At 43.8% G+C, this 24,873-nt stretch overlaps 3 protein-coding genes across 6 annotated transcripts; 1 reads left to right on the top strand and 2 right to left on the bottom strand.

The window, feature by feature from the left end:
• Nucleotides 1–1,026: 1,026 nt before the first annotated feature.
• ppcdc (phosphopantothenoylcysteine decarboxylase) lies at nt 1,027–9,083 on the bottom strand. Of its 2 annotated transcripts, none has more exons than XM_035396692.1 (5): nt 8,698–9,075; nt 5,858–5,953; nt 5,287–5,415; nt 4,529–4,697; nt 1,027–2,312 (listed from the first exon to the last, which is right to left on the bottom strand). In XM_035396692.1, exons 1-5 carry the CDS (start codon nt 8,839–8,841, stop codon nt 2,194–2,196), a joined length of 657 nt encoding a protein of 218 aa, XP_035252583.1. In that variant the 5' UTR covers nt 8,842–9,075; the 3' UTR covers nt 1,027–2,193. The 2 variants fall into 2 exon arrangements, with proteins under 2 accessions (XP_035252583.1, XP_035252584.1); XM_035396693.1 differs by lacking the exon at nt 1,027–2,312 and adding an exon at nt 2,723–4,167 and having other exon boundaries at nt 4,527–4,697; nt 8,698–9,083.
• An 838-nt stretch (nt 9,084–9,921) lies between these two features.
• On the top strand, nt 9,922–18,006 carry hacd3 (3-hydroxyacyl-CoA dehydratase 3). The gene is made up of 11 exons (XM_035396078.1): nt 9,922–10,135; nt 11,741–11,783; nt 11,910–11,983; nt 12,552–12,716; nt 13,080–13,128; nt 13,496–13,606; nt 14,468–14,595; nt 14,867–14,979; nt 15,589–15,695; nt 15,818–15,949; nt 16,075–18,006. The coding sequence occupies exons 1-11, from the start codon at nt 10,055–10,057 to the stop codon at nt 16,149–16,151; spliced, it is 1,080 nt and encodes a 359-aa protein (XP_035251969.1). The 5' UTR covers nt 9,922–10,054; the 3' UTR covers nt 16,152–18,006.
• ints14 (integrator complex subunit 14) lies at nt 17,728–23,686 on the bottom strand. Of its 3 annotated transcripts, none has more exons than XM_035396075.1 (12): nt 23,594–23,686; nt 22,514–22,800; nt 22,097–22,204; nt 21,849–22,004; nt 21,283–21,401; nt 20,921–21,063; nt 20,738–20,830; nt 20,495–20,639; nt 20,240–20,373; nt 19,960–20,078; nt 19,416–19,496; nt 17,728–19,203 (listed from the first exon to the last, which is right to left on the bottom strand). In XM_035396075.1, exons 2-12 carry the CDS (start codon nt 22,733–22,735, stop codon nt 18,952–18,954), a joined length of 1,572 nt encoding a protein of 523 aa, XP_035251966.1. In that variant the 5' UTR covers nt 22,736–22,800; nt 23,594–23,686; the 3' UTR covers nt 17,728–18,951. The 3 variants fall into 3 exon arrangements, with proteins under 3 accessions (XP_035251966.1, XP_035251968.1, XP_035251967.1); XM_035396077.1 differs by having other exon boundaries at nt 19,416–19,481; XM_035396076.1 differs by having other exon boundaries at nt 23,648–23,679.
• Between the last annotated feature and the right edge of the window lie 1,187 nt (nt 23,687–24,873).

Here is a 24,873-nt window from a genome sequence, read left to right as displayed (position 1 = left end):
CAGGCTCCCAGTAGAAATCCCGGTCTCCGTGTAACAGATGAGCTGTGTCCGGGGACCTCCAGGTAGGGTTTATTTGTGCAGTTCCTGCTGTTGCCTGCAGATAAGCGCTGCCAGACAAGCCCACCCCACTCCCCTCTGATGCACCGCTCTACTCTCATGCTTCTTTCCCACACAATGGAACACAGAAAATAAAATGTAAAAAATTCACGTCCACCAAACCACACCGTTGGTTTTCAGCCACAGTGGCCGGCTGCCAATCTTTAAAATGACTTTCCCAATGCTTTAACTTAGTCTGGGTAGAGGCAAGGGTTTCAAAACTGCACCCTTGCCTCTTCAGTTACATAAAAGCAGCATGGTTCAACACCTTCTCTGAAGTCTAGTGAGTAAGAGAGGGTAGTAGAACGGCTTCCCCCCTAGTTATTGCCTAACAAATACATTGGATTTTTAATTTAATGGAAAGTGTCTTGATCTTTCTGTTTTGAACTTCACCACAGCAATTAAAATTGTTGAATAAAAATCATCATGCTTTGAGGTAAATTTTCTTCTTCACAATGCCACAGTCTCTGGGAATTTAGTAAGTTATCGTATCTTTTAAACCATTTTCTGACAACCTTATCAGCTCATTGTTTACTGTCAAACAGCTGCGCACCAAGAAAAGGGTGTAGGTTAAGACCGCCATTTGTGCCATATGTTCTCTGACATATGGCTGCAATGTCCATTATCACAAACCCCAGGGTGACAGCATCTCCAGACCCTCAGGACTTAGCCTGAAAACAGCACAATGCCTGAATCACAACTCAAGCAAAAGGTCTGGACCTAATCAGACAAAGACATTTGGTTTTGTCTCTCATTAGGGGGCCCACTCTGAGTTCCACTTAAACAAACTGATCCCAACCTTGAATTTTAACTTATTTTCTGGACAATTTTGAAACCGAGAGATCAATGGTGAGGTCACGCAGGACAAGTTGATCAGGTACTGTGCAATTGATATCAGGCGGGGCCAAGCCTGTTCACAAGGTTGTACTGTTGTTGTTCTTTTTCTTGTAATGTTTTTTTTTTTATTTTTAGAATTACAGCTAAATAACAGGCATAACCAGGAACAAATGCAACTATGTATTAACAGAGAATGTGCATTAAGCAAAGACACCAAAAATTGTGAGTTAGCAAAGAGAAGTGAAATTAATGACAATTTATTAAAAAATTACCAAACTAAAAACAAAGTTTACTGAATACATATTTTGGTAAATTTTTGTAACATGTTGATATCCATTGTCAGGCATAAGGAAAGCAAATAAATGCAATTCAAGGTATTATTCACAATACTACTATTTACCTTGATGGTGAATAAACTATCCTCCTTAGCATTGAGTCTGAGCTGAGCGGGATGTTCTACCTTTTGAAAAAAGAACTAAATGAAACATTACTGCCACCTAGCCACTGCTCCAGAAAGTCAAATATATATGGCAATAAAATCTGGGAGCGAAGCACAGTAAAACGCAAGTATTTCTGCTGTAGTATCATTTAAATGATACTGGCAATTTCAAAGCCACCTTATTTTTATGCTAGTAAAATAGAGACAAAGTATCCATACTTTCACTTTGCACACACTAGGACTACTGACCTCTCTGGAACCCTGCCATATGTGACTGATGTTTTAGATACCGATAAACAAGGATCCATTTTAATTACATTCACTTTAATGACAGAACCCTAATGAGCGCTTTTTTAACAGTGCAGTACTGCCATTTTTTCAGAATGATTTGCTGAATAAATTCATTTGCATATTCAGTTTGAAACTGCATCAGCTGCCATGCTTATTTTAATTTGTACAGGTTTATACGAACTTTAATGTACCCGCCTCCCCTCTAGTCCCTTTGAGGTGGAGCATGTGGGAGATTACAGTATACTCTAAAATTGCCTCCCCAGGTATCAAGTAACCACATTCATCTAACTTTATGTAGGATCAGTTTGAATTTGGTAAACACAGAATTTTTAAAACATGCAAAATTCATTTACAAAAAAGGTCAAATGAGACATCTCTCATAACAATGGGTATGTTTCGGCAAGTTTAAATAAAACAATAAAATATGAGAATTATTCTACAGGACATGTTTGGGGAATTCAGCACATTTTCAGCACATTTATTCCCCTCATAATTGCACATTGAGAAAGGACACATCTCCATACGTCAGGTCAGGCAGTCCCCAGCACACTGTCCTTTGTGTCAGTAATTTGTGAAGACACGGAGGGCCTGGGAAGGTATTCTTTCACTACGTCTATAATTGTAGACACCTCCGCCATGGCCCCTTTACCTGTGAGGAGACAAAGGCCGGCAGTGAGAGGCGGCTCAGTGGCAAGGAAGCAGGAGCTACGAACCGACAAGTCTCCCAAATCAACGTTCACCGCCAATGAAGTAGCTCATTATCGGCACGGATCTCGCTCTGCGCCTCCACACCACAATCTCTCATTTTTCCTAAGTAGCCCTTGATTTGTGCTTAGCATGGTGAGTCAATATTTGCATTTAATCCAACCTTGTTGTTGACTGGTAAGATTATCCAGCAACATGAACCGCTTCATTTAACACTCAAGCTATAAGATTTCCCCAGCGATCCCTTTTCCAGGTGGATCGAGAAGTGAGATTACAAGTCACAATTCACACACCAAACCTTGCGATATTTCACAGACTTCCTCAAGACAATAAATTAGAAACACAACAAAGATGGCTGATAAAAAAATTGCCAAGGAATGACAAAGCCTCTTTAATGTGTAATGTGACTGTTTACAGAACCAACATTAATACTGAAAAGATATGGAAACGTTTTTATTCCATCACTTAAATGTGGTGTTTGTCAAAGGTGATCGTTTAGGAATTAGCTCTGAAGCATCCCCTCTGCAGGGTATTTACTAATCATTATTTTTGTGGAATAATTACAAATAATCGTTTAGTTATTACTTTAGTATTATAATCTCTGTATCCGATTGCTTTTCATCCTGACTACGGACAGCACCAGACAGAACACATTTTGCATTAAAAAAAAATTTAAATCTATAAGTTAACATTAAATTATAGCCAGAAAAATATATGTACCAATAATTTGGGAAGAAACAATAGAGAATATCATAGTACACAGAAATACAGGGGTAGAGGCTTTGAATAATGAACACAGAGAGACATTATTAACCTTCTGGAGTGAATGAAATGAAATGAAAGAAGCCTTTTCTTCCACCAAGGGGACAGCTGAGCTCTGGATTTTCACTCTGGTGAAACTGAGTCTCAAATGACCGCGTCACTCTGCATCACCACCACGATAAAGTTCACCCTCCTTACACTGGGACACCTTATTGGAAACTAATATAGGATAAAGTTTCATTCCCCATCAAATGAATGGCACTGAAACCTTTGGATAATGGTATGTAGCATTTATTTGAACACATTACGCTCACATTAAAAGGAGTAAATGAGGGTGATTTGTAGTTGGTGATTCCATTGCCCTGGGTACGGGAGGGCTCAGTCGGTTAGGGGTCTGCATTCCTTTTCTCTCCAGCGGCCCCTGCTGATTGATTGGGCGCCTGCAAACTGCACATCAAAGGTGCATATGAAAGGTCTTCCCCCTACTCCACTCTAAGAGCGCTTCGCTGTAGCTTGTGTTGTGAAAAGAAGCACACCGGCGACACCACGTTTCTGAGTGTGTACACTCTCCCAATTCGGCATTGAGCTTCCCACATACACGTGTCTGCGGTTGCAGATAACTGGACATTGCAAATTAGAATGGGAATTGGACAGGTTCAGCCCCAGCGGGGCTGTAGGACTCCAGAATGTTCTGCAGGATGGTGGCCTTCCAGTCCACAGCCGCTGGGGAGCGGGCATGCTCAGGGTTCTTCTTCTTCCTCCACCAGTTGGCGATATTGTGCCGGTCCCACCACCGGGTGATTCAGCTGTCGGAGGGAGCGTGAAGGCAGTCCCTTCTGCCTGTGCCAGCTCGGTGGCTCTTTGCTTGAGGGTCGCGCACGAGTACCTGGATGCCCTCAGCTAGCTGCTGCCGTGCGCACACAAGGAGCTTGTGGTCAATGTGCTTCTCCTTGGCGAATCTCTGCCGCTTCTGGTGCTGGTTGAAGTTCCTCTTCCTCTGCAGCAGGAGCCTGGCTTTGTCTCTCATGATGCGCGACCACCTGCGAGATGGACACGCCAAGCTTTTTGGTCTGTGAAACCCCGGAAGACTCCAGCTCCTCTATGATCTGGACTTTGTCCCCGAGGGGCAGAAACAGCCATTTCACCCTCTCAGCCATGACTGGCAGCGGCTTGACAGGTTCATGCAGGAGAGGTGAAGTCAAAGCGGTCCCTCGCAATCTCAACTGATGCACTGCAGCAGAAAACCGCTTCCCACTTACAGTCAATTAACTGCTACTGGTGTCCCAGTTAAGTGGCGACTGCCCTACAGACATTCTCAAAACACCATTGGAGTGGAGCCTAGCTCAGAACGCACGGCTGGCCACAGTCGCGAGCGACACCGTCCGCATCTCCACACACCTTCATCTCCGCACACCAGCTTCTTGGCTATGCAGGGAACCTCCACGTAGCCGAACTCCTTGAGGACGGCCACCTGCTTCGCGGTGATGGGGTGCTGCCACATGGCCGTGTTCATGGCGGGACAGAAGACCAGGGGGCGCGTTAGGTCCCAGGCCCGCACCACGCAGGTCTGTCGAAAGCAGACAAGCAAAGACAGGGAACGTGTCACCACCGGAAACGTGCTGCAGGCTAATGTGCGTTAGGGAGGTGAAGGGATGAAAAATCTGCCTGGTCCATTATGCTTTCTGAAGTCTAATCATATTTACCCTCTTTACTTATGTGTGTTCTTTCAGTAAGCCTCTTTTTTATGCTCCTGGGCCTCTGTGTCTCAGCACGGGGCCTCAGATTTGTGAGTGGGAACTGCACTCGTTCAAGACAAACATGCAAGACATGCAAAAGGGTTTATATTTGCAGCAGTGAAAGTCCCTGGTGTGGTGAGGGAATAGCACACTGTACTGGCTTAAATATGTCTGTTAGTGAAAAACAGGGAGGCTGCTTCTCTGTGAAGGCCGTGGCACAGCAGGGAGGCACACCTTACACAGGCCAGAGAATTAATTAAGTGCCTTTAAGTGAGAATCACATTATTTGTGCTTTTTTACCAGCAGTCAAGATGCTCTGTGTCATTATGTCACCATAAATTCTAACAGCAGTTTGAATTGGAAATAAAAATCTGATTGACCAAGTAGAAATGTGATCCCACAGTCCCGCTGGATACTCACCAGCAGATTGTCACAGATTCCACTGGCGATCTTCCCCAGGGTGTTGGCGTCCAGGGGGGCGATGACGAGCAGGTCAGCCCAGCGCCTCAGCTCGATGTGAAGCACCGGGTCAGAGCGCCGCTTCCACATCTGTAAGGGAGGAGCCATGTAAAAACCACAGTACCTGTGAGGCCAACTCCCAGCAGAGGGGGAAAGACTGGCTGCACAGCCTCAAGAGTCATTGCTAAAATGGGATACAGGCAATAAACAAAAATTAAAGCTTATATTCCAAAAACAATCTTAGCATAACATGCCCACTTCTCTCTTTTAGTGTCCCACAGCTGTGCAGCACATGGTATTATAAAATGAGGAATTGCCCTGCTCCTCACTCTAACTTATCTAGCTAGCCATGCAAAAATCTTCTCTAGAAATGTCAGTAGCCCTTAGGGAGTGAAGCTGAAGGCCTGTGAACAGAAATGTTTGTTTCATTGCTTCATTGATTTTCAATGAAGCTGGTGCCCACATGACAAACATTTATTTCTCATAGACTACAGCAGGAGGCTCCTGCACTACCATGTATTTCTCACTGTACCTGCCACTCATCCTTGTCACTATAGATTCTGACTGGGATCTCTTCAGGGCTGAAGAAGTGTGTGGCGTGGTCAGTGGCGACCACCTGGACGTCAACCTTGAAGAGAGAAAGGGGGGAAATGAGATGACCACTGAATGGTTATAATGTCCATAGTATTAATACATTTTATTCTGTCATAGCTTGTTATTTTCCATCTGAACAGGGTTGGCTGAGAAATCATCTGAGTCAGGTGCCAATAAATCACACATCCTCACCTTCTGCAGGCTTTGAGTCAAAAGAAAAAGGGAGTATGCAGTTAATTTTTCTACCTAATGAGTTCACTGTCCTTGGTACTGACACACACGGTTGTACAGCCTCTCTGGCATGGTCTAAAGATAGCAATTGAGCAAATAATGCTTTCATAGTACGGAGCTGACTTTGTCAGCAGGTGCATTCTTTCTTCAAAAACAAAGACCCTTATAAGAAATGAAAGGAGTGTGAAGTATTTTTCTGAATAGAGTGCACCTCTAATTCAAGGCAAGGGTGGGTTTTCCCCACAACCCAACACCACAAATCCACCATGGCAAAAGACTAGCTCCTTCACTGATCTACAATAGAGGATGTTTTAATCCATCCATCCATTATCTATAACTGCTTATTCCTGGTCAGAGTCGCGGGAGGTGCTATCTCTACCGCAGCATTCATTGGGTGAGAGGCAGGAATACACTCTGGACAGTTCCACAATGTTTTCAGTCAAAATATTTTGTGAATCAGAAATACAGGAAGTAACTTTTCATTTGACATTAGATCCCTCCACAAAGAGTGCATTCCCGGTTTTCAAGAAAGCGAGAAATAGAAAATATTCAGTAAAGGGGCTAAAAGAATGCACTGGCACAAATTCAAGCATTAACTGGAATTGATAAAATTTTCAAACTGTAAAAATAACTTTAATGGCAGAATGGTAGTTACATTACAATGTATAGGCTTTTGCTTTTTATAATTTGCTTTTCATACATGGAAACCCACACAAAATTAGCCCAACGCATCACCCCACATAAACTGGGTCCCCTGCATTGCACATTTACAAACTCAAACAGCAAATGCAAGTAAAAAAAGGCCAAATATCATCGCCGAGGAATACAATGAATTCTTTATCAGGGCAAACAAATAACTGCAGTCTGTTCCTTTAATCTTTCCATATTTGCACACAAGGGCCGATGTACCACCCATGGAACTGAAATCAAAACAATCTATTAGGGAAGAAAAAAGGAACAGGCATATATGGAACTGAGTCATGTTTAGTAATGTGTCCATATCTGATGCATTAGCAACTTCTTTTTGGCTGGACCGCAACAGCGGGGCCAGCCCTACAAACGCGAATGTCTGTGACTGAGTGATGAAGTTACATGATTGGTTGGCTGAGTTATAAAGTTACACCATTGGTCGGCCGGATAAAGTGTGTTAGGTCCTGCCATATACTAGGTTTTGACCTGGTCTTATTATAAGTGTGGTTGTAACGCCATATTCTGAAAAGGCTTGGACTTTTCCCATAATACCATCAGACTACTTGCAGTCTTGTCACAGATTTGTCCATACCTTTAACAATGTGTGACATGTAGACGACTGGGTCTGAAGCCCTGTGAGAGGAAGTTTTATTTGGTAGGCTATATATTTTATTTATGAAGATTTTTTTCTGCCTTTCCTGGTCTCTAATGAGTAAGCCACCCTATCCTCACTGAAAGCATTTAATTTGATAGTCTTTTCTGTGAAATTAATAGAAAATGTGTGTCGCATAAGAAATTTTAAAACTACGAAACAAAAACAAGTTTGTTTAAATAATTTGCAGCCTGGCCTACATCTGCAAACTTCAGTATTAATACAACAAATAGTATGTCTTACCATAAAGGCGCGTATCAAAACACATTTCATGCTTATTTTACTATTAACAACCGCCTTCCCCCATGTATAACCGATAACCAAAATATATCACTGATAATAACTGGGGAAACGGTGAATGCAAATATGGAAACCTGAACAGGCAGCTCCACCCAAGCTCAAGAACAAATGGTAATATTTACTCCCAATGGGAATATATTTACTCCCTCCCATATATTTGCTTAAGGAAAAAAATGTTAATCATCTTTATGTCAAATTACGTTTATTCGCTACAGTTTTGAATGATAAAATATTGATTTAGGAATGCTTGACAGACATCTTGCAGTGGTGCACAGTATTCAAGGGTACATTAGTGAATAACAGTTGTCTTGATTGGGAAATGCATGGTGACTGCTGCATCAATACGCTGATAAAAACGTGGCTACTTGAAAAACAAAGCTATTGTAGAGTTGAGGCCGTTTTAGGTTTTTTAGTTCCTCCTGGTGCCGAGTGCAAGAACTACACCTCTCAGCCAAGGTTACAAAACGCTAATGCTAGCCTAGCCACGAAAAGAAAATATTAACTGTTGTTCGGTAGGTACAACTTATAACTGAACCAATAAACTATGGGGTATAGCATACACGTGCATCCTTTTCTTCGTGTGTACCTTTTTTCAAAACTAGAGTTCGGAATTGGTTAAAAACAGGATGTTGAGCGACAGCTGGATAGCTCGCTAATAGGCGTTACCCTAAACAAAATGGGAAGAACAAACTTCATACACCAAAGTTAGCTCGACTAGTTAGCTAGACTTTAAGGAATGAATCAGATTATGTAAGCAATTTAGACTATCAAGTTAGCTAGCCAGTTTAAGAATTACGACAGCCGGCAAGGTACGTTAGCTAGCTAACTACTAGCAAGAACATTTTCAGGTGACAGCGCATGGGGACACATGGAGAAATCACATTGATTTCTAGCTAGTAACTCACCCCGGGTAATTCAAGGAGTCTCGCCACCAACAAAGGCAATTTTAAGGCTGCTACACTACCGGTTACACCAACAAGAACACGAAACTGTGAACCAGAGGAAGCTGTGGAATTAAAATCTGACTTAACACTTTCATTTGGCTGCATGTTACGCCTAACAGCTAGCAGGATAGGTTTGTTCGTACTGTAAAAAAAATCCACACTGACTGAAGAAAGAAAATTTATATTTACGAATCAGAATGAGAAAACGTCAGCTTATGGTTTTAATAGTAATAATTCAGAGCGGTACCCTGACTAAAATCCTTCGCACTCCGCAGTCAAACCATAAGTGTTACTAGCTAAATATACCGCGATTCACGTGATATATCACGTGAGGCTCTCACACAAGACAGGTGACCAACCAAAACAACATGAAATCTGGTGCGCCCTCAAGCTACTGTAAGCTACTTGCAAGACCATCAAATGCACCCACTCGTATTGTAATGCACAGTAGTACGACTAATAACAAGATTAGTGACCAAATAAAAAAGCATAATTTAAACAAATATATATCCGAATTAATATTCATCCTGATTTGGTCTGCTGCCACTTTCTCTGAAGTCTTAAATTTTCACAAATGGTTGTTTCTGGTGTCCACACTTGCTGCAGCCACTGCTGCCTGCTATCACCAGGTCCTGTCAGTCTATAATATAATCAATTAAAACGTGTGACTTTACTCATTGTTTGGCATATAAGGCATTACAGAAAATTAAAGCATTATTTGGTCCGACTGTTCAAGCCCCGAGTTGTCAATATGATATATTTATTATTGACGGTATAAACATAATGTAGCATTAGGAGGATAAATCATCTCTTAATTAGCATTAAAAGTGTTTTAATAACAGCTATGAACAGCTCGTAGCAATTCAAAGGTTGCAATTAAGGCTGAAACAAAACGGGCCCAAAGGCATCCGTCGAATTAATGCATCACGATTACGGTAGTGTTTGCACAAGCTTGGCTGAACACAATGGAATGCTCCTGTGTATAGATGTGAGATCCACCAGTACATGTAAGATAATATCCAATTTACTGTGTCGACAAAAATCGTCAAAAATCTTTTCAATTCGTATGAATTAAAGCTAACGGCTTGCCATAATCCACACCACTTGCATGCCACAACCACTAAAAACTGTAACGAGACGTGCACGAGCCCGTCTTGAGTTTACTGGAGCGCGCACGCCGGGCGTGCGGAATGTTCTGGGCAACTGACAGCGAATCCCTGGAATACCGCTTCCGCCGAAGCCTGCGTTATGTTATCAAGGACCACGTTCATTCTTGATCTTCACTGAAAACTACTGTCTGTGGCTGCATTCCGTTAAAATGCAGACCCTAACACCACACGTGTATTGGGCTCAGCGGCATAGCGAAATTTACCTGCGAGTGGAGCTGAGTGACGCTCAGGTAAGTGTCTGACGAAGACCTGTCAAAAGCCGAGTCGCAAATGACTTGCTAGATAGCTGTAAATCCGGGCGAGGAGGCAATGCAATATTGGTTTCTTGCTCCACATTAACGTATGTCCGTGAACTCCCATTAGCTTGGTAGCTAGCTAGATAGCTATTCATTTCGTGATGATGTTGGCGGCGTTGTTTGAATTATTTTATCATTTAAGTGCAGACGTACATAGTTCAGTTGCAAGTTATGTATGCAACAGCAGGCTTGTTTGGTATTTAGATGGCCAATAAATGCTAAAGAATTACTTAACAAGTGTGTTGGCTAGCTAGCTAATCACCCAGCTGGGCATCTCGCTGGGGACAAAGGCCGTATTCTTATTGGTGTCAGGCAAATTTATAGCTAGCTGGATGACTACACCATATACAACATTTTTGATGCACACGTTCAAAATGTACTCCTTTGTGTTGGTCAGTAAGCCTCTTCAAACACATTTTCAGGATCGAGTAACAGGCAGGGTGTCAGTGTATTGTAGGTCAGAGTTAGTTCGAACCTGCATGGTTAGCCACCTGGCTTGTCAAAATCCCAAGGCATGTATTATTTATGATCAGTTACACTTGTTGGATTGAGTCAAGTTATGATTAATTCATTAAAGGGATGTTTTACTACTATTTTGTAAACCAACTTCTTATTTCAAACTGGTCATTAGTGTGTTGGACATGCATTTCCATATACAAACACTTTTTCATGAAGTCAGGATACAAGAGCCCTGTGGAACAATGGGGGTATTGGTTTGCTACAGAACAGATGTGACACCTGCTTTTATGCAAGTTTCATGTAAATACCTGCCTTGAAGGCACAATGGTATGTTTTAACAAACAGCCAGGTCAAATTTACCTTGGAGCGGTCTGCTGGTTGCATTGAATTATCAGATTCCTAGTTGTTCAAAGCCTTGTGCAATGGGGCGAGCAGCACATTTTTACCATTGTGTTCCAACTCGGACAAATGTGGCAAACAGTATTGTGCGTGGCATTTAAATTCTCCTGAAAAATAAAAAACCACATAGTAGCTCTTGTAAATGTAGATTATATAATAAATAGTATGATGATAAATGAGTAGATGTTTTGTGCATTGTAAGGCTTATTTCTTCATAGAGCAGTCTCATTCCAGTACTCACTGTTCTAAAGTGGGAGCTTCACACATTTTTGAGGCTGACTAAAAAAGAACCGTCAAGTTTTGGTTTCCATGGCAATCGCTGCTGCTCACATGGCACAGGGGCTTGTGCTGTGGATAGCTGCAGTGAAACTTCCTCTTTGTGAGAGTGTGAGACAGTGATGCTCCTAATGTCTAGCTGAGTTCTGCACAGGTTAGCTACCTGCAATTGCACTGATCTCAATAAAGTTTCAGAACAAGTTGGTTTCTGTAGCTAAATGGATTTACAGTGCACTTTTGCATGTGCAATTGCATGATCCTATCACAATGTTGCAAGTGCAGAAAAAGGAAGTAACAGCGGAGGGAGTGTAGCTAGAAGTTTCAGAGTGACTGTGCTGTTTGCTTCATTTGTTACTGGTCATATTTATAGCAGCTTTGCTTCCTCTCCTTCTCTCTCTTTGACAGAATCTCGACCTTAGCATACAGGACAATGTCCTTTACTTTAAAGGTAAGTTCTGATGCTTGCTATGGGGAGGCCATCTGTCAGCATTGGGTTTCTACATCAAACCCCTTCAGACCACTTTATAGTATAAAGCCCTGAGATGTTTGCTTTTGCTTTTTCTGTGTGTTTTAGCCCAGGGTCATGGTGCAAAAGGAGACAATGAGTATGAGTTCAGCTTGGAGTTTCTGGAGCCAGTGAAGCCAGAGGTACAGGTCTCCTATCAGAATGAATGTATACAACTACAATATTGTTTTAAAACTGTGTTTGAGAATGTTTGTGTGAAAGAGGGAAGCTCTTTACATTTGTATTTTATATTTGAGCATCTGTATCTTTATGCATGCCTGTGTACGCATGTGCATGTGCGTTACATTTAAAGGATAAGGCCAGCATATTTTTATATTTTTGATCAACATATCTTATGAAAAGACTGAAACCTAGAATGAATTTATCCTGCCAACAAGTGTTGTTCTTCTAGCCAACACCAGATGGTTTTTTTGTGATTATTGGTTGTTTTCTGAGAATAAACATATGACTTCCTAAGCTGTATTTATTGATTTTAGTGCAGTTTGAATGAATGGCTTCCTGGTTGAGCTGTAAATGTGGTAGGAGAACATCAGAAAGTGTTGATAGAAGCATTGGAGGTCTTGGTCTTTTCATAGGATAAGTTGGCAATAAGAAAAATATAAAATTACTCTGACTGTGTCCTTTAACAACTGCATGTCTTTCCTTGTGTGTGAGTATAACTGCGTCTCATTTGTGTGTGCTGGCACACAGGTAACTCATAAGTCCACACAGCGCCAGGTGAACATTACAGTTAAAAAGCAAGAGTGTTCCTGGTGGGACAGGTTGACGATGCAGGAGCGCAAGCCAGTCTTCCTGGCCCCAGACTTTGACCGCTGGCTGGATGAGTCTGACGCCGAGATGGAGCTTCGTGCTAAAGTAAGGGCGTTTTTGTGTTTGTCTCAACAAGCAGGAAGCAGAGCCAAGTACTAGTTTATCTCACACGCAGATATAATGCCGAACTGATTGCTGTATTGACTTTCTCAGATCTTAGTTATTATTGGTGTAAAATATGCACTGCAAAATGTTGCTAAGGCCTGTGTGCTTTTTGACTTTGGAGCATGAGTTTAGTAGACTCAGAAACCATAATACAACTATGAAGCAACCCTCTTATAAATCAGTCTGAAAAAGTCAAATTGAGTTGACTTGGTAGCTTTTACGTAGCTTTTTTAAGTGTCAATGATGTAATCGTGTGCTGCTTCTGCTTCACTATGTGTGTGCGTCTTTCTGTTTGTCTAAAAGGAGGAGAAAATAAACAAGGTCAGCATTGAGTCAAGGATTCCTAAAGATCGTAAGTACTCTCCCCATATCTGAGCTGATATTTGTTTGATTTGGCTCCGGTGATTTACAGCAGTTTATGTACAGCGTTAGCTGCAGGAAGTAAGGTTCAAACTGCCGTGTTGTTATGCATTGTGGATATTTAGAGAAGTGCTCACAGGCGCTGGGGCTGGGGCTGAGTGGGGCAGGCCTCTGTGCCCCAATCTGCCTGCCCCACCCAGTATTTGGACTGTGGTTGAGAGGGAGAGAACAGTGTGAGTGCAGCACCTCAAACATGACATTAACTTTGCTGTCAAACAATGTTTTTGAAATGCTAGTGAAACCTTTCTCCTTGTGACTGGGTCCGATTTGCACAATAATTTCAGTCGTTTCTCCTCCAGCATTCCTGAACCTGAAGAAGGGCTATCTGTTTATGTACAACCTGGTTCAGTTCCTGGGCTTCTCTTGGATCTTTGTCAACATGACTGTGCGCCTCTTCATACTGCAGGAAGGTGAGGGGTCAATGTTAACATGCAGATCTTTACCAAAGGTTCTCAGTAGTAACTAGGTGGTCATCACCTGCAATCATTCCTTCCTCTCCACCTCCTAACTTTAGGACAGGGTTGGGCAGCTCCACTCCTGGGGGGCCAGTGTATATGAAGGTTTTTATATCCACCAATTACCCTGGCTCAGTTAGCTAAATACGTGTACTCCAGTGCTAGCTCACACATAGATTAAACCATGTTCCTCCACCTCATGTCTGCGCAAGCCTGACTTGCAAAGTGCCGTCTGATACGAAATGGCAACTGACATCACCTTTTTTGGAGGAAAGCACATGCTTGGCTAAGATCTCTCAAAGTGATAAGAGGTTGTCGCTATTCGCACTGATGAACTGGTCATTTGAAATTAGGAAGAAAATGGGGAAAGGCATAACAAAAAAGATAAAGTATTATTACCTGTTATGTATAATTAGTACTTTAAATGTGGAGATTAGGGAGGTGACCATCTGACCCAGTTAAACGTACACCTTCATAAAAGTGACTGACTTTAACCTGGCTGTACAAATCAGAACATCAAAAGTGCATTTTCCCCCTTGTGAAATGTTTTGCAGGTGACAGATTTTTCTTTATCAGAAAAGGAAAATGGAGGTAGCTATGATTCGTGCTTTGACACGGAATTCAAACGCAGCATTCAAATGTTTTATAACAGTGGATGCTGCCACAGCAATTTATAGTCATGTGTCTACATTAGGTGGAAATGCTTGAAGAGGATGTGGTTCAGCCTGTGTAGATGAGTTTGTGCTGAAAATATGTTTACGGTATTCTACAGAAACGCTAATAGGAAATACAAATTTCATCTTTCTCATCTCTCAGATTCCTTCTACGACACATTCCACACCATTGCTGACATGATGTACTTTTGTCAGATATTGGCTGTGGCAGAAGTGATTAACCCTGCCTTGGGCCTGGTCAAGACTGGGGTCATCCCTGCCCTAATTCAGGTAAAGTCCATCTTTAAAATACTGTGCACAAAGCAGAGACTGAACCGGCTGCTCTCAAAGACCACCCCTCATCTTTCATCTGAGGTGTGGGGCGGAGTCCAATAATAAGTCACAGAAAAGCCAAAGCAATGCTAGCTTTAGCTAGGATCCTGCTCTTTGTCAAGCTAACCTTGAACCCATTACGTGTCCGACACACTTAACATTCACCTCTGAAGTTCATAAACACAAGCCGTTTATGTTGTGCTGTTCTCTCCGTGTGGCATCTGGAAAGGTGGTGGGGAGAAACGTCATCCTCTTCGTCATCTTTGGGAGCCTGGAGGAGATGCAGAACAAGGCTGTGGTGTTCTTCGTATTCTACCTGTGGAGCATCATTGAGATCTTCAGGTGAGTCGTCCTCTTCCAGTCCAGTTCATGCCAGAGAAGCTCCAGTACAGGATTTTCTTCTGAGCGTGTAAAGCATAATGGCGTTGGTGAGTCTAGAAAACCACTGTGCAACAGCAAATCTGGAGGAAATTGTGATTATCTGATGGTGTCGTCACATAACGGAATTAAGGGTAGTATAGTTTCATCTCGGTAGATCACTGTACAGAGCTCTGTTCACAGGATATCCCGTCATCACAGCTAGGCCTGCCGAGCCACAGCTAAGCAGCACCACAAACAGGACTCTACTGTTGCCAACACTGCTGTGGAGCAGTAATCGCATGCAGCGACTAGTTATCCAGAACACATTTACACTGTAGATGACCTCAGACAACCTCACAGTTACAGTGCCATGAAAAAGTATTTGATATGAAACCATTCAGTGTAACAAATAAGCAGAAATAGATAAATTAGGAAGGGGGCAAATACCTTTAAAGAGCTCTGTAAAATGGAGAAGCCCTCATGCTCCATCGAAGGAAGATGGTGTAGGACTCCAGAATGGATGTGTTGCTATTTTGCACGAATGAGTTGCAGGAACTCAACTACAGTCCTTTTGTCTCCCCTCACCTCCAGGTACCCATACTACATGCTTGCCTGCATTGACACGCAGTGGAAGATGCTCACCTGGCTGAGGTACACCATCTGGATGCCCCTGTACCCACTGGGAGTGCTGGCAGAGGGTGAGTGAGCCCTTTAGCGCTCCTGGATACATTTGCTTCAACACAAGTGGATTGAAATGTGCAGGTGATGGCGATTATACCGATGACAGCATCTGAAACTCGTCTCCTTTGCTGTACTGCAGCGGTGGCCGTTATCCAGTCTCTGCCTATTTTCGACGAGACGCGTCTGTACAGCATTCCTCTGCCCAAAGCCTTAGGCCAGTCCCTCAGCTTCTCCTACATCCTGCAGATCTACCTGGTGCTCATGTTCCTGGGTGAGTTCCAGATGGGGGAACCCACCCCAAACATTCACTAAACTAATCTTGTGCTTCTTGGTTAGACATCGTTAGCTCTCTTTTTTTGACCCAGTTCCAATGGTTTCCTTTATCTCTCTTCCCAGGCCTCTTCGTCAACTTCCGCCATCTCTACAAGCAGAGGCGACGACGATTCCGCTCCAAGAAGAGAAAGGCCAACTGAGAAGCCCAGCATCCTCAGATCACCAGGAGGTCCCTTTCCACTGCTGGCTGCCTTCCCTTTGTCAACACAGCAATCATTACCCTTCTCCAGCTTGTACCCTGACCCCACCCCCACTGTAGCGCACTCAGATATCATAGGACCTCCTCTTAAAAGCCAACACAAGTGCATTCTTTTTTTTTTTTTTTTTTAAACACATCTCTGTGCATGAGTCAAAATATGAAAAAAATATTTGATAGATACTGATAGAGGAGGCTGTAAAGTACCACAAGTCTCCCTCATTTAAGCACAACAAATGCTACTCTATTCAAAATGTAGCTTAGTGGGCTCACCTCACCTTGTACTGCAGCTGCTGTCTGCACCCCCTGTCCTGCTCCTGTTCCACTGTAACCTACAGCCTTCGCAACATTGTGGGTTGTACACCCCCCCCCAGTCACGTCACCCAGCTTCACAGCCGTGCAGGCCATAGTAAGGGCATTCCACAGTCATCCTGACAAACAAGATGGGGGTCCTCTTTTCTGTCATCATGCCCCTATGAGTCACACAAGGAGCGTATTCTAGTAAAAGACTTCCTCTCATTCACAAAACAAATGCGGTACTTTAAATGAAGGGATACGGTAAAAATATTTTTAAGCATTGCATTGTCATTTTACTTTCTGATTTTTTTTTCAACTATGATTTTAGTTGAAACAGGCTCAGATCTACAGTAAAGATGTCAATGCCGTGATATTACAAACATGACAGTATTCTATATTGCCCTAAAGCAAATTTCGTTAGGCCCAGATAGGCTCTGGGATCACTCAGTAAGGAGAGCAGGGGAAAGGACAGGTGTAGAGGAGCATTAAGACATGGCACAGGGCTTATGCACACAACTAGGGGTGTAAATCTCAGCTTTCACCACAACAGGATACGATTTTGATTCTTAAGGCAAGGTTCGATATTTGGCAATATCACAAATTCTGCTACAATATAATCCAAAACGATCTGATAAGCAAGAAGCAATCTGGATCGATGTATCGTTACACCCCTATGCGCAACCTGGTTTTTTCTTAGTGGAAGGCCTCATAGCAAGCAATACCATAAAAAACCAATGGTAATTAACTTAACATATTAACTTTTGAGTTATTCAGTTAACGGTGCTTACCAGTACTATCCTTACTGGGGTACTGACTAAATGTTGTTTTTGGTTGAACTGTTTTTTATTTTTGAATTATTGTTATTTGTTAAGCATTGCACTATTTTTTCTCTGAAAACTTGTGAAGAACATATATGGTTTGATCTATTACTGTGTTGGCCATTGCATCTGTTCCGAAACGTTATGTTACCAGTTGCTTGAATCCATTTCCCTTATCTCTCCTTGTATGATAGAGGCAGCGCTTGGAAAATAACATTGAACACATTCCGTACATGCACGTCAACCCAAGGCAGTTTTGAAGCAAACCATCGTGGAGTTTTCAATTGCTTTCCAGTGAGGCAGGACCAAAGTATAGGCAATCTTAACTGTACATTTCAGCCTCTCGTTTCTACAGTGTGTGCCGACAATGATGCGTGTGTCGGGACGGTTTATTTCAGTTGTGGGAGCAGGGAACTTCCCCATCCGGCTGATCAGGAGGAATCACTTCCTGTCAAACACCAATCCCTGGACAGATTTCTCCCTGAATGTACCCTAGTAATAATAATAAAGGGCAGGTTACCAGGAACCTCAGGGAAAGCAGGCATTTTAAACAAGACTGAAGAAAACACTGGAACCTTGTTTCATGTCTTTACACCAGTATATGATGGCAGACGATAACTGAATGGCACAAATGGTTTGAAGATTATTGTATTACTGGCAAAGAAATAAACATTTGATGAAGAACTTGTCTTGTGTTACTGAATTTGTTAATGCGAATGTTGCTAATGTTACTGAATTTGTACTACCAGAATGTTTTTAACATTTTTAATTATATCACATGAATTGTTTTCAATACTTGGCACTCGGAGAACCAAGTAACTTAAAATGTCCATAAAAGAACAGTACTGTTCCTTAATCAAATTTATTTATAAAAAGGAGGAATGCTTTTGTATTTCTTAAAAATCACTTGATTTTTGTTTTCTCCCCAGTTTGAGTCCAGTTATGTCAGTTAGTGCTGCGGCAAAATTAAAATAGAGGTTCCCCTGAGGAACCCTAGTCAACATAAACCAACCGTACTCCTGGTGGGACGCAACTGTGGACTCACAGTCACAGTCAGTTGATGATATAGACAGGTCAGGGAAATGGGACCTAAAACAGGCACCAGCTAATTAATGTACCATTCCACGGTTTCATTACTCCACCTGCACAGTCGCTAAAAAAGGTTTAATTGCAATCCTTGTCTGGAAACACTATATACAGATCTTACTGAGATACAAAAAGACACTTCATGTGTGACTCCCACAGAGCACAAACGCTAAGAGCATGAGTACGGCCTGCGCTCCCATTGGCTGTGTGAGGAGGGTGTACAGGAGGAGCAGCACAGCTCAGCCCTCAGCTCATCTGCACGGTCCCTGATGCGCAAAGCAACACTCTTCTGTACTAAAAACCTTCAGTTCTCATCTGAAGACCTTCAGTGACATACTGTCAGTCAGGAGTCACAACGACCCCTTAAAAAGGTAACAGGCCACACTTACATACCCCCCCCTCTCTCTCTCACTTCCACACACACACAGCATGTCACCATTTTCACAGGTGAACAAACCTTGTTCATAGTCCGCTTATTGGCAGGATTTTACGGGAGGAGGTCCATTTACACAGGGCATCGTACCTTTCCCCCTCTTTACTGCCCTACATCCTGTCCCTGTCGCCCCCAGAGAAGTCCGTCACCATGGGGGTGATGTTGTGCTCGAAGCCGGCGTACTGAGGGTCCCCGGTGCTGGCCAGTTTGAGCTGCTGGGCGGCGTGGGACAGCTGGAAGGCAGCGTCGGGGTGGGCGGAGTCAGGCAGCAGGGTGCACTCCCTCTCCAGCAGCTCGGCCACACCCTTCAGCAGCTCCCAGAAACCGAAGGCCAGAGCCGCCTTGCGCAGGCGGTTCAGCTCCTGAGAGACACACAGGATGCTAGTTCTTAGTTGTTGTGACTACAGTGCAGGCCACGGATACAAAACTTAAATCCTGAGGAGAAAAGAGGCTTTCTGTTACATAAAAGAACTGGGACATGCAATACTGTTCCTCTAAAGTTATGCTTTATCATAAAGCAGGATTAAAGCTTTCCCTCACGCCTTGTTATGCTCTGTGTCCCACCGCTGCTCACCTTGTAGAAAGTCTGTGTCTTCTCTGGAAGTTTCCGGGCATTCCTCAGGATCTTCTGCACATCTGTCTGTAGAACGGCATGCTGGGAATTACAACCCTGCCTTCAAAAATGCACCTGAGGGTAATCGCAGCTTCACAGTGTGACCCCTTTAACCCCTGGCTAGGTATGGTGTCCAACCTACAACCTGCTCTGTGGGTCAGTGGCCCCTGCTCTGTGTGGGTCAGTGGCCCCTGCTCTGTGTGGGTCAGTGGCCCCTGCTCTGTGTGGGTCAGTGGCCCCTGCTCTGTGTGGGTCAGTGGCCCCTGCTCTGTGGGTCAGTGGCCCCTGCTCTGTGTGGTTCAGTGGCCCTACTCTGTGGGTCAGTGGCCCTGCTCTGTGTGGGTCAGTGGCCCTGCTCTGTGTGGGTCAGTGGCCCTGCTCTGTGTGGGTCAGTGGCCCTACTCTGTGGGTCAGGGGCCCCTGCTCTATGAGTCAGTGGCCCTGCTCTGTGGGTCAGTATGGTGTCTGTACTGCGGTCAGTGCCCATCGGTCAGTAGCTGAGTACCTGCAGGCCGCTGGGTTTAATCCACACGGTCACGTTCTGTGCGTAGCTGCGCTTGCTCTTGGGTTGCAGGGGGAAGGGGCTCTTAGTGTCGTCCTCTCCGTAAGGGTTTTCCTTCGCGTCTGTGGCCACGGAAACACAACAGAAAACGTTTCGGTGAAGCAAGGCCGCAAACGGAACCCTTTGCTTTATCCGTGACCACCGCCGCTGTCCGCGACGCAGAGCCACGGTTTGGCGGTAAATGAGGCAGAAGCAGAGGGGAGGGGCGCCCAGCCCTCCGTACCTGACGTGGGCCCGAGCTGCGATATCTTCCCCAGCCAGGGCAGCGGCTCTGAGCCGGGGTCAAACAGCGACATCATCAGGTTGGACTTCTTTTTGCTGTCGGCCTGTGAGTACAGCATGCCGTACCAGTCGGGTCTTGGAGCGGGGGGGAGACGAGAGGACAGGGGTCTGATCAGAAACTTCCTTTCTCTATCCAGCTATAAGGTGTGCATTCACAAACTGAGCTGTACTCAACTACAAAGTGTAGCAGGCTTACCCCAGCTGTACCAGGGCCACCATGCCCTCAACTTTCAAGCTACCGTGCAGCAGGACACAGAAGTTTGGGCTCTTTCCCGCCATCTGATTGCTTGAACTCTCCTCTTCTGTGTCGTCAGCGGTCCCAGCGCCCACCTCATCCACCTCTGTGACCAATCAGAGAGCAAGTGCATTAAACAAACAAAAGAAATGAGTTGTTTTGTAAAAGCAGGCTCATGTATTGAGATGGCTGTAGAAGACACACCTTTGTTCACAGCGATGGGCAATACCAAGTGTCTAGACAAGACAGGGGGGCTTGAAATATCACCAATCTCGATGAAGCCCACTAAATCCAGGTCTGCATCAGGGGAAAAAACGCAGTAGAACTGTGAATGCTGCACTGTAACCAGCACGTGTTCGCTGAAGAGACGACAGGCTGAGTGCACACCTGTGAGGATGTTCCTGGGAGTGGGATCCACCTCTTCATCGATCACCACTGGCTCCGGGCGGGGGAACACCTGCACGTCTGACGACAGGTTTCCACAGCGCAGCACGGCGTGGAAGGGTGTGTACGCCTGATCAATCAGCTTCCTGACCACACAACAAGCACAAAACGCAAGCTGCTCTTATCCTGATCGACCAGAGGTCCAGAGGCTAAAGGCATCCATGCACACGCACGCATGCACGCACGCACGCACACACACGCACACACACACACACACACACAAAGCGTGGAAGTCATACTGTCGCTACAACGTACGCAACACCAGGAAGTCACACCACTCTCCACAAACGGACACATATGCTCACCCAAACATGGACTGCACACTCTTCAGGCACAGCGGCCCTTCCATGGTGAAAATTTGGCCCCCTCCTGCACTCAGGATCAGCAACTGCTCCAGGTTCTCCAGAGTGTCACTGCTCTGGAGCTGCCCAAACACAGAAAGAACAGCACAACTACTATAGCAGCACAGTGAAAACATCACAGCTATTATAAAAACACAGTGCATAGGGATGAGAGAGTAACAAACGGGAACAAAGAATCTCACTGCAATGCTAATGTGTATGTGATCAATAAACTTGACTTGACTTCTTATATTCTCAGTGAAAAACAGCTTATAGAAACAACACGGTGAGAACATCACAGCTCACAGAGGAATGCTGCCGTTCTTACAGCCCTGTGTTTCCTCTGAAAGACGGCACGAAGATGATATCACTCTGAACAGTGAACTACGCCAACTGCTCCAGCTTAACTGGACCCAAAGCCAAAGACAGCCTGAATGGGCGGAATGATAATGAAAGACCACGCCCCCTGTGCAGGTGTGATGAGCGTGCCTGGCTTATGCAGGGAGCCAGAGGGGTTATGGGCACAGTACCTCCTCTGCATTAGCGATGCACATGATGTACAGCTTGGCCGGGAAAGGGAAGGGCAGCGGGAACTTCTTGTCATCCCCGCGGTGCTTCAGGGTGGCCAGGGAGTGGCGCAGAGAGCCACGCCCAATCCCCAGGGACCCGTCCGTCACCAGCACCACCTAACAGCCACAAACAAACCTGGTCTCAAACTGCATGCTGCAGCGCTCACATCCGCTGGACTACACAATTCAGACAGGAGAATACACAGTACCTGGCAGGGGCAGGCACTGCCCCACTCCTGCTGCACGATGTTGCTGACACCCTGCAGGGCAGACTCTAGGCAGGTCTTATCATAATCCTCCAAATTGCTTAGGGACTCCTAAACAGCCACACAGGAGGGAGGAGAATGTAGCATTGAGAGTAAAGTGAGCACATCTCTGACAGGGATCTTAACAATGTGACACACTATGATCAGAAGCTGATCTGCACATGCAGGCTACCTCACAGAGTCTTGCTTTTTTGGGCTTGAGAGGGATGACAAATGTAAACTACTACTGGACCACAAAGTTGTTAACCTTTTTCTTTTTTACAAGGAGTGTTTTCCCAGAAAAAAATCATCTATCCTTACTTTGTTGCCTATCAGCTAATAAACTCTTGAAGATCTGCCAGGCAGTACAGTGGTTAGTACCTGCAGAGTGTTGTAGTCCCTGGTGAAGGGCACCATGACCTCCCAGAGAGAGGAGAAAGCCAGCAGTGCAGTGAACTCCAGGCGATAATTGGTGGCCATGTGCTCAAACAGCATGGTGAGCCCATGGATAGCCAGGTTCTTCCTCTGAAACTCCTCGCTACCCTCCAGTGCCACTGGCCGGGTCATGGACAGAGACGCGTCCATCAGAACCACCGTTGGCATGGCTGCCAAGCAACTTGTGTTCCCCCAATGACAACAATTAAAAAACCAATCAGGGGGCAGAGCGCCTGAAAATGATCAAATAAACAAAGATGTAAAACGCAACACTGATGACTACATCAAAGACTGCCCTTACCAAAAATGTCCAGTGCATCTTTATGCGTTCAACAAAGGAAATTTAGTTTATAAAATGTCAGGCCTTGACCTTTAAAGAGGTGAAACTATCATAAAACCAAAAATCTTTACAGTAATCCTTGCAAATGTGACCTTTCGTTCTTGAACTTTTACTAAACACTACGAATCTTACTTTTCGTTAGGCTACAACATGACCTAATCTGCTAGCTATATATGGACATACTTAGCAACCGTATCAGTTATTGGTATTTGGTATTTGGTATTATTTGGTATTATTATCATCCATATTCTTCTGAAACAAGAGGGGTTTGCCGAATCATTTAATATGCCCCAAGCGTTCTAAACAATGCTTAAAAAATACAATCGTTCATTACTTTATCTAAATATATAACTTTAGACATCATCCCCACTCGCGTTATATTTCAGATATGTGCCCTAAAACTAAAATAATATACCTAGCCACTACTTGTTTAAAAAATAGTTACAAACTATTGTTATGTATGTACTACATGTTACACCTAATAATGTAAATAACTAGCTAAATGCTAACATCTGAATTTGTGGCTAGCAACAAAGCTACCTATCCGAGTTGCAAGTTAGCAAGCTAGCCGGCACTAGCTTGCTAAAATAAAAGACTGAATCAACTCGACATAGTCCTTTGATAGCAGAACGAGGTGTTCGTCCGCCCAAAAACAATTAGATGTGAACACATATATCAAAACATACCTTTTTAAAAAATCAAGGTTTCTGTGAATGTATGTAAAATCGAGTGTTTCATACCCAACACTAAGCTGCTATGCGAACGTTCTTCAAATGTGTACGTATAGAAACAAAGTATGGTACAATTGGTTCCTACTTGGGATACACTGATGACCAGGAGTGTAGTGGACCCAAAACTTTTGCGGTTACACTCAAACAAATAAAATATGGATGGCTTATGTCCACAATACAAATATTTTTTCTTCAATCATTTATGCCAGCTATTTTATTGCTAAGAGTGATAATATTACAATTCCAACTGTCAGAGCATACTGCCTAAAACACACTAAATATTTCAACAACATTGGAAATGGTGGCGCTACAACAATGATAATATCTACTTCACATTGATTAGAAAAACCATTGGAAGAGTAAGTGGATTTGTACTGTACCCCGTAACTCAGTTCCATACTTTCTTTCAAGGGGATGAAGAGCTGCATGGGACTCTATATGAAAGTCTGATATTTATAATATACAGCGTGTGTGTGTGTGTGTGTGTGTGTGTGTGTGTGTGCGTGGGCGTATGTGTGTGTATTAACACCAAAGACAGGCATGATCAGAATATACACATAACAGCTACTTTTCATATCTGTATTCGTCTCCTGTAACCCAACAGCGTCAATAAGCAAACAAAAGTGGCTAAATTAGATGAACGCTTTTCAAGAGGTATGCATGAGATAGGTACCACATAATCTTCTTAAAAGACTCCAGGTATTAGGTATTATGCTGATCCACTGTGAATGCCTGTCCCGCAGCGTGTCCTAGCTGATCTGATTCAATGACAGGCTGCAAATATCCTTGCAGTTTCACCAACTCACTGCTGCAGCCCAGCTGTGTACACTGTAGTGGGAGACACTGCCCCTTCACAGCAGCACGGTCACAGCCTCAGGTAAATTATAATTTAAAATTTTCTCTCGTTTCCTAAATTAGGAGAACCACACAATTTATTGGGGGGGGGGGGGGGGGGGGCATGCAAGTAAAGTAAAAACTCCCGCCTCTCCCTCTCCCTCTTCTACTAGCATTAGTCAGCAGATTGGGTGGTCTTTTCACTTTTTTTCAGAATGTATTTGGGATTTGTATGGTTTTGTATTGGTACGTTTTTCCTTGTAGCATGTCTTTATTATACTACTAAATTAGTATATGTTATGGAAGAGCAGAGAAACAGTCATGTAGCCATACTGCTGGCTGTGCATCTGCACATTTAACTTTTGTGAGATCTATTAATTTATGGCACTAATTCCATTATA

The sequence above is a fragment of the Anguilla anguilla genome, chromosome 16 (genome assembly GCF_013347855.1).
Source record: "Anguilla anguilla isolate fAngAng1 chromosome 16, fAngAng1.pri, whole genome shotgun sequence".
Taxonomy (NCBI): domain Eukaryota; kingdom Metazoa; phylum Chordata; class Actinopteri; order Anguilliformes; family Anguillidae; genus Anguilla; species Anguilla anguilla.
This window is presented reverse-complemented; position numbering and strand designations above follow the sequence as displayed.

Bases quoted from the DNA above. Each gene is read 5' to 3' on its own strand.
- ints14 (XM_035396075.1), bottom strand. From the start codon at position 22,735: ATGCCAACGGTGGTTCTGATGGACGCGTCTCTGTCCATGACCCGGCCA. The intron at 20,640-20,737 runs GTGTGTCTTCTA...GATTGGTCACAG, and splicing joins GCCCATCGCTGTGAACAAAG to AGGTGGATGAGGTGGGCGCT. The intron at 20,079-20,239 runs GTACGGAGGGCT...CCGTGGCCACAG, and splicing joins GCAGCTCGGGCCCACGTCAG to ACGCGAAGGAAAACCCTTAC.
- ppcdc (XM_035396692.1), bottom strand. From the start codon at position 8,841: ATGCAGCCAAATGAAAGTGTTAAGTCAGATTTTAATTCCACAGCTTCC. The intron at 5,954-8,697 runs GTGAGTTACTAG...TCTCTCTTCAAG, and splicing joins GACTCCTTGAATTACCCGGG to GTTGACGTCCAGGTGGTCGC. The intron at 2,313-4,528 runs GTGTGTGGAGAT...GTCTCCTCACAG, and splicing joins GCTGGTGTGCGGAGATGAAG to GTAAAGGGGCCATGGCGGAG.
- hacd3 (XM_035396078.1), top strand. From the start codon at position 10,055: ATGCAGACCCTAACACCACACGTGTATTGGGCTCAGCGGCATAGCGAA. The intron at 10,136-11,740 runs GTAAGTGTCTGA...TCTCTTTGACAG, and splicing joins TGGAGCTGAGTGACGCTCAG to AATCTCGACCTTAGCATACA. The intron at 15,950-16,074 runs GTGAGTTCCAGA...CTCTCTTCCCAG, and splicing joins CCTGGTGCTCATGTTCCTGG to GCCTCTTCGTCAACTTCCGC.